General features: G+C 33.8%; 1 protein-coding gene across 1 annotated transcript; it reads left to right on the plus strand.

The window, feature by feature from the left end:
* Positions 1-8694: 8694 nt before the first annotated feature.
* On the plus strand, positions 8695-14505 carry LOC123906464 (putative rRNA methyltransferase YlbH). The gene is made up of 9 exons (XM_045956376.1): positions 8695-9083; positions 9192-9292; positions 10148-10252; positions 11938-12042; positions 12475-12579; positions 12742-12880; positions 13290-13405; positions 13497-13553; positions 14231-14505. Exons 1-9 carry the CDS (start codon positions 8927-8929, stop codon positions 14333-14335), a joined length of 990 nt encoding a protein of 329 aa, XP_045812332.1. The 5' UTR covers positions 8695-8926; the 3' UTR covers positions 14336-14505.
* Positions 14506-16781: the final 2276 nt, after the last annotated feature.

The raw sequence follows: 16781 nt of genomic DNA on the forward strand, positions 1-16781 counted from the left end.
TTTGTAAAAATCGTATTCGTTATAATGTTATTCATGACTGGTCCACCATGGACCACTTGATGAAGTGATCCATATTAGAATTTACCATAAAATATACTCTGTCAGGTCTTTATCATAAGATAAGTTTTACTTTTTAGGTTTATTGTAAAACTAATGTATCTAAACTATAATATAGTCGAAATATATAAGATTTTAGCTTACCATACATGAAGTAGTAGGTGGTTATCATTTGGAATAATATACCATATATATAAGATTCTTCTATTTCTTTTCAAACTATATACAAAGTTATAGATTGTGGTTCGGACATGGTCATGAAAGCCGGTATCGTGATATGTCCCCTTCTAGACAAGCATTAGGTACTATGTTCCATTGAATGAATATGCTATTCTAAAGGCTTTTAATCATCCACTAGCTAAAATGTTTATTTCTTGTTCCGCCTTAAATGATAAAAGGTTTTAGTAACATTATGATGTGTTGGGTTGCCAATTCAAATTCTTAATACTTTATCTTTCATATGCATTTTAGATGTGAGTTTGTTCTCTAATGTTCCGTTATTTGTGTGTGGCATCATATAATATACTCTTTGTCTCTCCACATTGACATTCTCGTAGGGTTTCTGAAGGTGTTCGAGAGGAGTGGCACTACAGTGCACCATAATTTTAGGGCACCAATTTTTTTTTACTTAGTGTGTTTATGTGCGTGTGGATAATTGTGTGTGCGTGTGTGCATACAATCGTGTGTGCATGCGTGCGTCCGCGTGTTTTTGTTCATCCCTTGGATTTTCAATTTTGCCCTTGAAAAAAGAATCGAAACGCAGAAATCAAAGTTTTTCTAGTTCAAACTCAGGAAAAATTTGGGAAACAGAAATCGAAAATTTTTTCAAGGCAAAAAAAAATTCGGTAAACAGAAATCGATTTTTTTTATAAGGGCATAATTGAAAATCCAAAGGATGAAAAAAAAAATAGTAAATTCACCTTGAATGGGAAAAATATCCTTCAACACCATTTAGTATTTTGAACAAGGCAAGTGAAATAAGTTAAATTTTTATCATGCATATTGTAAATTCACCTTGATTTTATTTATACTTATTTTTTTTTCTTCCTCTGTTTATGCAGAAATTTGAGAATATAAAAGTTTTGAACTTTGACAACTGTGAATATTTAACAGAGATATCAAATGTCTCCGGTCTCCCAAATTTAGAAGAAATTTCATTTAAAAATTGTGTGAATTTAATTAAAATTGACAACTCAATTGGGTTTCTGAGCAAACTTGAATTCTTGAATGCTAGAGGTTGCACGAAGCTTAGGAGTTTACCACCCTTGAAATTACCTTCTCTTAAAAATCTGAATTTTATGGATTGTGAGAGTCTCCAGAATTTTCCAGAAATATTAGACAAGATCGAAACACTACATACAATTATTATTTATGGAACTTCCATACGAGAGATTCCAGTTTCAATTCAAAATCTAATTGGGCTTCATTCACTAAATTTTTATATAAGTGGAAAGCTAATGTTCCCTAACATTTGCAACATGCCAAAAGTAGAGGCTGTTCGCCTCAGAGGAATTAGCAACCTCTCATTATGTCTTCCGATGGCTATCATGTGGTTTGCTAATATGCAATTTCTAGACCTATCTTGTAGCAATATCAGAGTTCTTCCAGAATGCCTTAAAGAATGTACCTTTCTTCGTACACTTGAATTAGATTATATGCATTTTAGATGTGTGAGTTTGTTCTCTAATGTTCCGGTATTTGTGTGTGGCAACATATAATATACTCTTTGTCTCTCCACATTGACATTCTCGTAGGGTTCCCGAAGGTGTTCGAGAGGAGTGGCACTACAGTGCACCATAATTTTAGGGCACCAATTTTTTTTCACTTAGTGTGTTTATGTGTGTGTGGATAATCGTGTGTGCGTGCGTGCGTGCGTACATGCGTGCGTCCGCGTGTTTTTGTTCACCCCTTGGATTTTCAATTTTGCCCTTGAAAAAAGAATCGAAACGCAGAAATCAAAGTTTTTCTAGTTCAAACTCAGGAAAAATTTTGGAAACAGAAATCGAAAAATTTTTCAAGGCAAAAAAAATTCGGTAAACAGAAATCGATTTTTTTTATAAGGGCATAATTGAAAATCCAAAGGATGAAAAAAAAATAGTAAATTCACCTTGAATGGGAAAAATATCCTTCAACACCATTTAGTATTTTGAACAAGGCAAGTGAAATAAGTTAAATTTTTATCATGCATATTCTAAATTCACCTTGATTTTATTTATACTTATTTTTTTTTCTTTCTCTGTTTATGCAGAAATTTGAGAATATAAAAGTTTTGAACTTTGACAACTGTGAATATTTAACAGAGATATCAAATGTCTCCGGTCTCCCAAATTTAGAAGAAATTTCATTTAAAAATTGTGTGAATTTAATTACAATTGACAACTCAATTGGGTTTCTGAGCAAACTTGAATTCTTGAATGCTAGAGGTTGCACGAAGCTTAGGAGTTTTCCACCCTTGAAATTACCTTCTCTTAAAAATCTGAATTTTATGGATTGTGAGAGTCTCCAGAATTTTCCAGAAATATTAGACAAGATCGAAACACTACATACAATTATTATTTATGGAACTTCCATACGAGAGATTCCAGTTTCAATTCAAAATCTAATTGGGCTTCATTCACTAAATTTTTATATAAGTGGAAAGCTAATGTTCCCTAGCATTTGCAACATGCCAAAAGTGGAGGCTGTTCGCCTCAGAGGAATTAGCAACCTCTCATTATGTCTTCCGATGGCTATCATGTGGTTTGCTAATATGCAATTTCTAGACCTATCTTGTAGCAATATCAGAGTTCTTCCAGAATGCCTTAAAGAATGTACCTTTCTTCGTACACTTGAATTAGATTATATGCATTTTAGATGTGTGAGTTTGTTCTCTAATGTTCCGTTATTTGTGTGTGGCAACATATAATATACTCTTTGTCTCTCCACATTGACATTCTCGTAGGGTTCCCGAAGGTGTTCGAGAGGAGTGGCACTACAGTGCACCATAATTTTAGGGCACCAATTTTTTTTCACTTAGTGTGTTTATGTGTGTGTGGATAATCGTGTGTGCGTGCGTGCGTGCGTACATGCGTGCGTCCGCGTGTTTTTGTTCACCCCTTGGATTTTCAATTTTGCCCTTGAAAAAAGAATCGAAACGCAGAAATCAAAGTTTTTCTAGTTCAAACTCAGGAAAAATTTGGGAAACAGAAATCGAAAATTTTTTCAAGGCAAAAAAAAATTCGGTAAACAGAAATCGAATTTTTTTATAAGGGCATAATTGAAAATCCAAAGGATGAAATAAAAAATAGTAAATTCACCTTGAATGGGAAAAATATCCTCTAAAATCAACAACACCACCAATTTGTTTGAGCACTGTAGCATGTTGATGATGAGGGAAACGAGAGATTAGATGAAAAAATTGCTAGAATATGGTAGAAGAATATTGAGAGACGGGGAAGGAGAAACGAAAAAAAGGGTATGATAAAGTTGAGAGATGGAAGGAGAAAAGGTAGAAGGTTATTGAAGATTCTGGAAAAATTCTAGAAAAATGAATGATGGTGGTGTTTTAATTTTGACAAAAGTTGTGGTGTTTATTTTATTTTTTCTGAAAGTAAAACAGGTGGTGGTGTTATTAAGAGAGATACAGGTGATTTTATTGGATTTTGTTTACCAGTGTCGAGCTGCTCTTTAAAAAATAATATTGGTTGGAGTTGGTGGGAGTTGGAGACATTTTGGTAATTTACAAGTTTAAAAGCAATTTTGATACCAATTATCCAAACATCATAAATTGATAAGAATCACTTTTATTTAATGTATCCAAACATAAATCACGTTACCTAAACTCACTTTTAATCAAAATCAATTCTCTCAAACTCAATTCTTCCAAACTCAATTCTAGCAACCGTCAAACCAAACACACACTTTGTCTCTCCACATTGACATTCTCGTAGGGTTCCCGAAGGTGTTCGAGAGGAGTGGCACTACAGTGGACCATAATTTTAGGGCACCAATTTTTTTCACTTAGTGTGTTTATGTGTGTGTGGATAATCGTGTGTGCGTGCGTGCGTACATGCGTGCGTCCGCGTGTTTTTGTTCACCCCTTGGATTTTCAATTTTGCCCTTGAAAAAAGAATCGAAACACAGAAATCAAAGTTTTTATAGTTCAAACTCATCAAAAATTTGGGAAACAGAAATCGAAAATTTTTTCAAGGCAAAAATAAATTCGGTAAACAGAAATCGATTTTTTTTATAAGGGCATAATTGAAAATCCAAAGGATGAAAAAAAAAATAGTAAATTCACCTTGAATGGGAAAAATATCCTTCAACACCATTTAGTATTTTGAACAAGGCAAGTGAAATAAGTTAAATTTTTATCATGCATATTGTAAATTCACCTTGATTTTATTTATACTTATTTTTTTTTCTTCCTCTGTTTATGCAGAAATTTGAGAATATAAAAGTTTTGAACTTTGACAACTGTGAATATTTAACAGAGATATCAAATGTCTCCGGTCTCCCAAATTTAGAAGAAATTTCATTTAAAAATTGTGTGAATTTAATTACAATTGACAACTCAATTGGGTTTCTGAGCAAACTTGAATTCTTGAATGCTAGAGGTTGCACGAAGCTTAGGAGTTTACCACTCTTGAAATTACCTTCTCTTAAAAATCTGAATTTTATGGATTGTGAGAGTCTCCAGAATTTTCCAGAAATATTAGACAAGATCGAAACACTACATACAATTATTATTTATGGAACTTCCATACGAGAGATTCCAGTTTCAATTCAAAATCTAATTGGGCTTCATTCACTAAATTTTTATATAAGTGGAAAGCTAATGTTCCCTAGCATTTGCAACATGCCAAAAGTGGAGGCTGTTCGCCTCAGAGGAATTAGCAACCTCTCATTATGTCTTCTGATGGCTATCATGTGGTTTGCTAATATGCAATTTCTAGACCTATCTTGAAGCAATATCAGAGTTCTTCCAGAATGCCTTAAAGAATGTACCTTTCTTCGTACACTTGAATTAGATTATATGCATTTTAGATGTGTGAGTTTGTTCTCTAATGTTCCGGTATTTGTGTGTGGCAACATATAATATACTCTTTGTCTCTCCACATTGACATTCTCGTAGGGTTCCCGAAGGTGTTCGAGAGGAGTGGCACTACAGTGCACCATAATTTTAGGGCACCAATTTTTTTTCACTTAGTGTGTTTATGTGTGTGTGGATAATCGTGTGTGCGTGCGTGCGTGCGTACATGCGTGCGTCCGCGTGTTTTTGTTCACCCCTTGGATTTTCAATTTTGCCCTTGAAAAAAGAATCGAAACGCAGAAATCAAAGTTTTTCTAGTTCAAACTCAGGAAAATTTTTGGAAACAGAAATCGAAAATTTTTTCAAGGCAAAAAAAATTCGGTAAACAGAAATCGATTTTTTTTATAAGGGCATAATTGAAAATCCAAAGGATGAAAAAAAAATAGTAAATTCACCTTGAATGGGAAAAATATCCTTCAACACCATTTAGTATTTTGAACAAGGCAAGTGAAATAAGTTAAATTTTTATCATGCATATTCTAAATTCACCTTGATTTTATTTATACTTATTTTTTTTTCTTTCTCTGTTTATGCAGAAATTTGAGAATATAAAAGTTTTGAACTTTGACAACTGTGAATATTTAACAGAGATATCAAATGTCTCTGGTCTCCCAAATTTAGAAGAAATTTCATTTAAAAATTGTGTGAATTTAATTACAATTGACAACTCAATTGGGTTTCTGAGCAAACTTGAATTCTTGAATGCTAGAGGTTGCACGAAGCTTAGGAGTTTTCCACCCTTGAAATTACCTTCTCTTAAAAATCTGAATTTTATGGATTGTGAGAGTCTCCAGAATTTTCCAGAAATATTAGACAAGATCGAAACACTACATACAATTATTATTTATGGAACTTCCATACGAGAGATTCCAGTTTCAATTCAAAATCTAATTGGGCTTCATTCACTAAATTTTTATATAAGTGGAAAGCTAATGTTCCCTAGCATTTGCAACATGCCAAAAGTGGAGGCTGTTCGCCTCAGAGGAATTAGCAACCTCTCATTATGTCTTCCGATGGCTATCATGTGGTTTGCTAATATGCAATTTCTAGACCTATCTTGTAGCAATATCAGAGTTCTTCCATAATGCCTTAAAGAATGTACCTTTCTTCGTACACTTGAATTATATTATATGCATTTTAGATGTGTGAGTTTGTTCTCTAATGTTCCGTTATTTGTGTGTGGCAACATATAATATACTCTTTGTCTCTCCACATTGACATTCTCGTAGGGTTCCCGAAGGTGTTCGAGAGGAGTGGCACTACAGTGCACCATAATTTTAGGGCACCAATTTTTTTTCACTTAGTGTGTTTATGTGTGTGTGGATAATCGTGTGTGCGTGCGTGCGTACATGCGTGCGTCCGCGTGTTTTTGTTCACCCCTTGGATTTTCAATTTTGCCCTTGAAAAAAGAATCGAAACGCAGAAATCAAAGTTTTTCTAGTTCAAACTCAGGAAAAATTTGGGAAACAGAAATTGAAAATTTTTTCAAGGCAAAAAAAAATTCGGTAAACAGAAATCGAATTTTTTTATAAGGGCATAATTGAAAATCCAAAGGATGAAAAAAAAAAATAGTAAATTCACCTTGAATGGGAAAAATATCCTCTAAAATCAACAACACCACCAATTTGTTTGAGCACTGTAGCATGTTGATGATGAGGGAAACGAGAGATTAGATGAAAAAATTGCTAGAATATGGTAGAAGAATATTGAGAGATGGGGAAGGAGAAACGAAAAAAAGGGTATGATAAAGTTGAGAGATGGAAGGAGAAAAGGTAGAAGGTTATTGAAGATTCTGGAAAAATTCTAGAAAAATGAATGATGGTGGTGTTTTAATTTTGACAAAAGTTGTGGTGTTTATTTTATTTTTTCTGAAAGTAAAACAGGTGGTGGTGTTTTTTTTTTGACTAAAAACAGGTGGTGGTGTTATTAAGAGAGATACAGGTGATTTTATTGGATTTTGTTTACCAGTGTCGAGCTGCTCTTTAAAAAATAATATTGGTTGGAGTTGGTGGGAGTTGGAGACATTTTGATAATTTACAAGTTTAAAAGCAATTTTGATACCAATTATCCAAACATCATAAATTGATAAGAATCACTTTTATTTAATGTATCCAAACATAAATCACGTTACCTAAACTCACTTTTAATCAAAATCAATTCTCTCAAACTCAATTCTTCCAAACTCAATTCTAGCAACCGTCAAACCAAACACACACTTTGTCTCTCCACATTGACATTCTCGTAGGGTTCCCGAAGGTGTTCGAGAGGAGTGGCACTACAGTGGACCATAATTTTAGGGCACCAATTTTTTTCACTTAGTGTGTTTATGTGTGTGTGGATAATCGTGTGTGCGTGCGTGCGTGCGTACATGCGTGCGTCCGCGTGTTTTTGTTCACCCCTTGGATTTTCAATTTTGCCCTTGAAAAAAGAATCGAAACACAGAAATCAAAGTTTTTATAGTTCAAACTCATCAAAAATTTGGGAAACAGAAATCGAAAAAATTTTCAAGGCAAAAAAAAATTCGGTAAACAGAAATCAATTTTTTTACAAGGGCATAATTGGAAATCCAAAGGGTGAAAAAGAAACATCGGGGGCCTAAAGAGAAGCTATCAACACAAATTAGACAAATTGTTCTAACATTGTATTGGAAGCCCACATTTTAGTAAACCCAATTTTTATTGATATTGTCTACTTGGAAACATATGTCATTGAGTTTTGAGTTGCTATCAAGCCCCCCCACAAAATAGAGATGTCTCAATTCAAGGATCCCTCATTAAAGGGCTTTCATGTTGATGTCCAAGAAAATTCAAAGACTCTACAAAACGGTACTTATGTTTCTTGTATAAATGATGGTCGCAACCAATCATATTTGATGTGTAAATCATTGATTGAACTGTAGTTGATTGAAATTGATCTTTCAATAAAAATTAAACGTACACCACAATAGTACCAAAAATCAAATAGTGTTGCACAAGATGATGATCAACACAAAGCCACACTCATAAGACGAAATAACAAAAAAACACAAGAAAAACTTGATCCATTTAAAACCACTTATTTATATTATAAGAGGGGTGATTTTAGGTCAAAAATGAATTATAAACACCTATCTGTGATGAACAAAGGAGAAAAAAAACTAGAAACAATGGAGAATTTTTCCGCTCAAAGAAAACTTGTCGAAATGAATGATTGATCTAGTTAGATTTAACTTATCTTCTTAAATAACTCCAAATCACTATAACTTTTTATTTTTTTATAAAATTGGAGATTTATAAGAATAAAAGAAAAAATTTATTTACTAAAATGAGTTATATGGTTGTGGGAATAATAAAGTAATCTATAGATTAACAAAACTAAAATGGGCTGGTTTGAATTAGCTTATTTTTTGAGCTTATGCAAACAACTTATTAAATTTTTATGTATTATTATAAGTTTGTCAAGGTAGTTTATATAAAATATTTTATAAAAATACAATTTCTACTAGTGTGAACTTATAAAATAGCATAAAACCTAATTTATATTGCATAAGCTCAAAAATAATTTTATTTCTAGCTCAAATGCTCATGTTGGTATTGCAGTCTTCAGAGGTCGTTTTATCCTTAACTCAACCGAACTGCTTTCACTTGTTCCTGTTCCTCTAACATTTTCCCGTTCAATTCCTCACTCACACACAAAAATTCATTCACATTTTCTCACTCAACTTCAACAATCTCAATTTCTTCTCTTTCTAATCCAACCAAAATTTCACACTCAAACTCATAAAACCAAAACCATAAAAACACTTTTCATTCTACAACAATGTCTGCTCTGTCCCCTCCAACACATTCACCACTTCTTCTAAACACAAAAACCAATCTTTCATCATCTTCTTCATCTTCACCTTCTTCTCTTTTTCTTCCTCTTCTCACTTTCACTTCTAAACGTTCTTCTTTACTAACCATTTTCTCTTCTAACAGTAAGTTCATCATTTTTTGCTTTTTTTAAGGAAAAAAAAAACTTATTTTTTAATCAATTTTTGTGGTTTATAATGATGGGAATTTTGTGTTTCTTTAATTGTTTGCAGAATCAGAAAATGGGTTGGCGAGTGAAGAGAAAAAAATCTTACTTGAAAAGTATGGTTATGATGTTGATGCTGATGATTCCTTTTCTCAATCTTCACCAAAGGTTTTTCATTTTTCTATCTATCTGTTTTTTTCTTTCTATGCTTGTAAAATTTTACTATATCATATGTCAATTAATGCCTTTTGAGCTCTGTTTGGATTGAATTTCTGCTTAATTTTTCAATATGAATAAGTTTATACTCCGTTTGGCAAGATATAGCGGATAGTTGATAAGGTAGCGGATTGAATTTGTAAGGTTCGTTAAAATTAGCGGTTGAAGGTTGAACTAGCTTATAAATATGAAATGACATAAAAAAATATCTGTTTAATTAACATTAAATTCTTTTCAAGTAAGATGACGAGGTACATTTTGAAGAAAAAATGGTAAGCTTTAAGCTAGTAAAAATAAGCTATAAGCTTGTGAGATAAAAATGTTACTAAACAGTTTTTTTTCTCTCAATATGAGCTAATAAGCTATAAGCTATAAGTTCAAAATTTGGTAATGCCAAACATCGCCATTGTTGTTGAATTAGGAAGAAGTGCTTATAGGATTGAATTTGAGATGGTTTTTGAGAAAAATTGAGATGTAATAGCTAATTTTAATACATACAGGAAAAGGTTATTTTAAAAATATTGTAACATTACTTTAATGATTTACTAATTCTAATTCAAATTCAATTATAATGGTCGCATAGTTAAAAACTTTCGATTTTAGTCATAATTACTTCTAATTCTAAAATCAGACATATGATTGATTGTGATTTGCTAACTTTATAAAACTTTTTTACACTGACAATGTATCAACATTAAACTTTTCTTTTAATAATTTTTGTTTCATAAATGGCTGTGAAAACGGTTTCTAAATATTTTGTTTTGTGAATTTTGGTTTGTTTTGTTTTTATGTTGTGAATGCAATTAGTCCAAGAGGAAAAAGGATCAACAGAAGACACGAGGAGGGAAGCAAGTGCAGGATCCACCCGTGGAACCTAAGCAGCCTCCTCGCACTACGCACAAATTACTTCAGGTAATCTCATTTTTGGATTTTTTTCGTGTTTATGGATATATTGTTGTGAGGTTGCTTAAACTTTGTTAAAAAAACATTAAAGTGATGCATTTCAACCGAGGCATGCCTTACTTTTTAGAGTAGCTTAGTCTTTGAAGCATTGACATGGACGCTGTACACGATACTAGCACCTAGATATAATTATAAGTTGAGAAATTGCAAGTTATTGAATGTAACCACATGTGTTGGTGTCGTGTCATGTTGGTGTCCAACACTGACACATGTCATTGTCATACACCAAACACCTTTTCAATCTGAAATGTCGGTGCTACATTGAGCTTAGTCACATTTTTCCTGACCTTGTCTTGCAAATATCAGTTAGGTGGCGGCATTTTATGTGTATGATGAATTGCCAATATATCTATAGGTTTAAGATGACAGACATATTTAGAGTTTTGTACTTTTTACATTATAGGTTTATATCACTCTCCTTTGTTTTTGAGCTTCATATTTTCCTTTTCCAAAACGTGGTTTTCTTGATTTTCAAATTGAGACAGACAGAGTAGGTTTTGTTGTTGACGAGTACAAAGTTAATGCATTATTTGTTTATGTATGTTTAAATAGAATAACGATGAGAATATAGATTCTCATTGGGTAGTTTTATGTTAGTTTGGTTGGTTGAGACTAGGCTCTCTGGTAGAGCTAGAGAGGAGAGTTTGGGGGGCGATGACATGTCTAGTCATCCACAGGGTGTTCCCAAAATATTGAGGGTGTATGTGAGGAGAAATAAGAAGGGAGAGAGTTATGAGCTGGCAATAAAAAAAGGGGTAATGCTCGGATCATTTTCCGTTATAAGAAGCAGGTTGATGAGGAGAGAGGGTATGAAGAAGTGTCTTGACAGTTAGAGGCAGAGAGTAGACTTATTCTTTGAGTAGTGAGCGTAGCTCTCAGGAGGTAGTTAGAAGCTAAAAAAGAGTTGACTTGGCCGAGTGGTTAGGTTGTGCAGTAGTATGTCATTGTCCTGGGTTTGATTCCCTCTATGCACAGTTTGGTATTTGTTGACCCGGCAACAGAATTTTTGATGATTTTGGGAGTTATAAGGATGATTTGGTGGCTAGGGATGGCGGTGGGGGTGGGTGAGTTAGGGAGTAGAGTGATAAGGAGGTCAGGGCTTAGGAGTCTCCCGGTGTCGGAAAAACATCGGTATCCAACACGACACATATGATTGTGTCATTTTCTCAAATTATTATTGATGTTTGTCACTGTCTGTGTTGTGTCCGATGTCCGTGTTCGTAGCTCCTTATATTCATATATGCTTCATAGCTCCTTATATTCATATATTCATACCAGATTTATCATATTACCTACGACTTTCTGATAGTTAATATTTAAAGCTTCCACATCTATTTTAGTTGTAATTTGTAAACTAATCTTTGGAACTTATTATCAACTATCAAGCTTTATAGCTTGTTCAAAAAAAACTATCAAGCTTTATCAGTTGATCATTTCACTGTTTATTTTAATCTGAATGTCATGCTTGAGTAATTATTATATATGGAAAATTAATCAAATAGTTTGAAAATCGTTATTTTCTTTTTCTAATGTTAACATCTTTGTTTAGTTGATCAAAGCATTATAACTATATAGAAATTTGTTTTTGGACACAATGAAATTATGTCGGGTATTTATTTCCAATGACTACATAGGTTATTGGAGGAACAGTTCGAAGAACGAAGCTACTCTCACCAAACAGTATGGATGTTCGTCCCATGATGGAGGTCGTGAAAGGTGCGGCCTTTGATATATTACAGGTACCAATTGGAAGTGTTATCTCCTATATTACTTAGGTTCTGTTTGGATAAAAACTTAATTAAGAACTTATAGCATAAACACTTATCATATACAAGTGTTTATGTAATTTGTAAAAGCTACTTTATAACAAAAGATAAAATAAAGCCAAACCGTTTTCATATAAGCTATTAACTATTATCATAAGCTATCCTGGAGAGCTTATGCAAGTAAGCTGAAAACAAGTTATGGACAATTGGACATGTTATGAGCTGTTTCCATAAGCTCCCATAAACTGTCTCACAGTCACTTATGCCAGTAGATAAGTTTAAATAAGTCAATCCAAACAGACTAGCCCTTGTTTGGTTATTAACTATATTGAGTTTGGCTAGTTTGTCAATTTTCTTGCTGCAACTTTGTTGTTTACAGTAATAATTTTGTTTTATAATGCCAAGGCGGCTGGGGGCTCTCCTGCAACCTTGAGACCTGGACGTTGGTTAGACTTGTATAGCGGTACCGGTTCTGTTGGAATTGAAGCACTTAGCCGAGGTTGTTCTGAGGTATTAATGTTTTCGATCGGCAGTTTCAATCTCTATCCCGTGTTTATCATTTGCCATTCTTTCTGAGCTCTCTCCTGAGTGATAGAATATTCCCATGCATCATGCAGTTTTTGACCTAAAGTCTTTCGATTATATGATTTTGACAAAAAGCGAACATTCCAGGTGCATTTTGTTGAGATGGATCCTTGGGTTGTATCAGATGTTTTACGTCCAAACTTAGAGGTGACTGGATTTGTTGATGAATCAGTCATACACACTGTCCGTGTTGAGAAATTCTTCGAACGTGCCGAGCAATTTGTAGGCATGTACATCTTTTTACCTTTTAACTTCATTTTGTACATATCCACATTGCTTCTTTAGTCCACAACCTTAATTCGAGTAAACTCTACTGGAATAGGGATTGTACAAGGTTACATAATGATGAAAAACTTCCTCTTTACCTGCCCAAATTTAAAAACATTTATGGCTTGAAATCAATGTTGTCAATCGCAGATCATGAAAAATAGTGGCTTGTTCAAATTACGGTATGCCAGTGCTATAGCGCTTCTATAACCGCTATTGACAATACTTTATATTGATATGTTGTGAGTCGTTAGATTTTACACAAACGGTACACATATGTTCATATGCGTGAATGTGTGAAAACTCAAATGCATGCAATTTATGTTTGGAAATTTCTGCTGTTGTAAATTTGAATTGTTCACATGCAGGAAACAGCGGAGCATTTGATTACATTAGTGTCACCCCTCCGTACGAAGTAGTGGATTATGCAGTGCTGATGAGGCTGATTTCAGAGTCACCATTTCTTGGAGAGGACACTTTTATGGTATGTAGTATTTTCTTACTTTCTTTATACTTGGTCTAAATATTATTCTTGGTACTAATTTTACATTGAACTCTCATTTTCTTTTATGCAGGTAGTCGAGTATCCTTTAAAAACCGACATGCTCGAGTCTTGCGGAGACCTTGTTAAGGTAATTAAAGTAATCAACGTGTTCGCAATTTCACAAAATATACATATTTTTTTTTGGAATTTTGTTGCACCACATATAAATGAATTGCCAACCATTAAAGTTTCTTGTAATTCTCAATGTTTTTAAAACCGAACTCGTCATTGAATCGGTGAGACCTCTGAGTCATGGTTCAACTACTTTAAACCGTTTGAACTGGGGTCAAACCTCGATCAAAACCCTCACAGTTCAATCAGTTGAACCATCTAGTGTTGTGCCATAGCTGCTATAACATAGCGGATTTTGATGAATCCACTATGAAACCGTGATGCTATCCTAGTCAATCACTGCCAATAGCGGCTGCTGGCCGCCACGGTGAATATTGCAGGTGCAGACGCTACAGACACTTCCGCAAAGAACAAATCATGTCGTGATTTTCCTCCCAAACACCTTTGTTTTGATATTTTTCGAAGTTATATTCATCAAATTTGTCAAAACAATATCAAATACCGGCCATCCCGCTACCTCACTTTCAGAGTAAGCCACTATCCGGGATTCAATACCTAGTATAACACAGGAACCATCAGGTTCGGTTTTTAAAACATTGAAAATTCGTTTAACCTATTTTCATGAACTTAATATACATTGTTTGATAATATGTCTCCATTTTGAGCTGTGTAAGTGATTGTTTCAAACTACAGATAACTGATAGGCGGTTCGGCCGGACCCTCTTGGCAATTTATGGACCAACATGGGCTCAAAAGAAGAAGAAATCAAACACTCATAAAACACAACAAGTGAAGTAAAAGGCTGATAAACTTGTTGTTGGAATGTTTATACTGTTATAGGAGTTAGCAGGATTTTGTTACTTGAAAATTAAGGACTTACAGTATACTAAATTAATTATTCACATTTTAGTGATGATGTAACAATGTCCATAAACTAATTTTTCATTATATTAGTTAGCTTGTGTGCACATAATGGTACCTTAAGGATATGTTTGGATAAAGTGTTTTGGAGGTGAAGAGAGGGGAGAACTTTTTATATTTTTATTTTTTTTACATTAAGAAAATTATAAAATGTTTCTAAAAATAAATTAAGTGCATCATGTGATTACTTTAATTTTTTTAAAAATCAAAAACATATAACAAAATATAGACTTTAACTTTTCTGAACTCTCATTCAAAATCCAACTCTCAAACATATTCTAAGTGTAGAAAATAGAAATAGGTGAATAATATGAATAAAAATGCCAACAAGTCCTCTTAGGACATTGCTTAAGTGATGAATAAAATATATTTTCATTGAAAGACGTGCATTTCCTTTTTATGCAACTCGTATTTTCAAGACAATTTTTTTTAACGATTCCTTAAACAATGTCCCGAGGGCAGGGCATTTATAGTATTTAGTTGGAATTTTTCTCTTCCCTCCATGTCTCCTTTCATTGAAAGTTTCATGTTATATCAAGAAATTAGGATGAAGTGGCAAAATACATACTCCTTGAGTAGTTGCTATTGGTTTACTGTATAAATTTATAATGATAGGGGAAGCTTGTTACTCTATTAAGTCGCAGGCCAGCATGGCTATAGCTGAAACTGCACAGAAAATTGTCACACTCTGTTATGCAGCCAAACAATCCGAACATTGTCTCGTTGTCCCTATTTGCCTCCACCGTGCCATTAAAAGCCACCTTTGAGGTCATTTTTTATTTTTTCTGTGGTTCTTGCAATATTATCGATATGTGTACGATTTCAATTGTTAATGTTGATCTTGGAATTATAGACCGGGTGGAGCCATATATGAAGAGGAAAGTCTTGTGTTTGTCTCAATCTTTCGATGATATCAAGAATCTCACTCTACCGTTGCCAGCCATTAATGTAATTCCTCTTTCATTCAGAGCTAGTCGAGTTTTCTATACTAAATTGAGAAATTCATTCACTTCCTATCAGCAATCAGTAAGGACTAACGATTAACATAATAATGTAAGTCTGCTTTAATATTTTCATGATTTTGCAGCGTTTGAAGGGTGAGCCTTTACGCTGCAAAGAGGGTTAGAGAGGTCAGATCGATTGATTCTGATGCTATGGAAACTAATGGTGGCGCTAATGGTGACTGGTGAGGATGTGGGAGAGGCATTTAAAATGAGATGGTCTCCGCCTCTCTTTTACCCTTTGGTTGGAGAAATCTACGTCTCTCCCCCTCGTGAACGAGTACGAGTTAAGAGGCTGTGGTGGGAAAAGCAACAAGCAGATAAAAAGTAGTTGATTATGATGATGCTATGTCCAAAATAATCTATTTGTGGCGATCTTTGAAGCAAAACAATGTGCACCGTAGTCATTTTATATGTATAACGAATGGGGTTTAAAGGCTAAGCCTTACAAACTGAATATAAAATTTATGTTCTCATCTATCACACTGCCTCTCTGTCAATATAATGTGATCCACATAGGCAAGTGCATGTTCCCGAAGAATAGCTCAAGTGGTAAGAGCGGGGGACATAAGGGTTGGGGAGGGAAAGGTCCAGGGTTTAAATCCTGACAAGGTGTATAGATGATGATGATAGCATGCACAACCAAACACCTTAAGATATTTTGTGGTTAAACCAAGTATGTTTTCTATCAACACTTCTATTTTGATGGTGATTGTGGGGATATTTAAGTCTATGGATTATTCCTTGATGAGCAATGTATTTAGTAAGATGCTTAAGCTCACCTCCACGTCAATTTGCATATATTTCAGTTTTTCTAGTTTATAGGAACTGAGAAAACTGTAATCATCTCTCAGCATCCACCAATTTCTTATACAGTAATCATCTAGCATCAATATATATTGGCCAACACCATGCATGTAGTCATGTGTACTTTTCTTAAAAGAAAGCTTTTCGAAAACTGCATTCTGAAATCGAGGTTATTATGCATTTTGTTCAACCAAAAGCTTTTTAAATATAAGGTAGGTTCGGAAGCTACGTTCCAATCAATGATAATTATTTTTGGATTCCAAAATCCAAAGCCTTTATTAGGGGCATTTTGGTCAAATTGGGGGGGGGGTGGCTAGCAATAGAGGGGGCCTAAAGAGTAAATTTCTAACTCTTTGATATGAATAACTCTGTATCATATTGTTGAGAGAGATTACAAAACTAAAATACAGTCTTTGTTTCATCTTTAAATTCTTTATAAAACTGATTTTTAATGCTTTTGAGTATTTTGATGGTCTTATTTAATATAAATAGTAATAAGTTAACAATTCTTCTTG

Source organism: Trifolium pratense, linkage group LG2 (assembly GCF_020283565.1).
Source record: "Trifolium pratense cultivar HEN17-A07 linkage group LG2, ARS_RC_1.1, whole genome shotgun sequence".
Classification (NCBI taxonomy): Eukaryota; Viridiplantae; Streptophyta; class Magnoliopsida; order Fabales; family Fabaceae; genus Trifolium; species Trifolium pratense.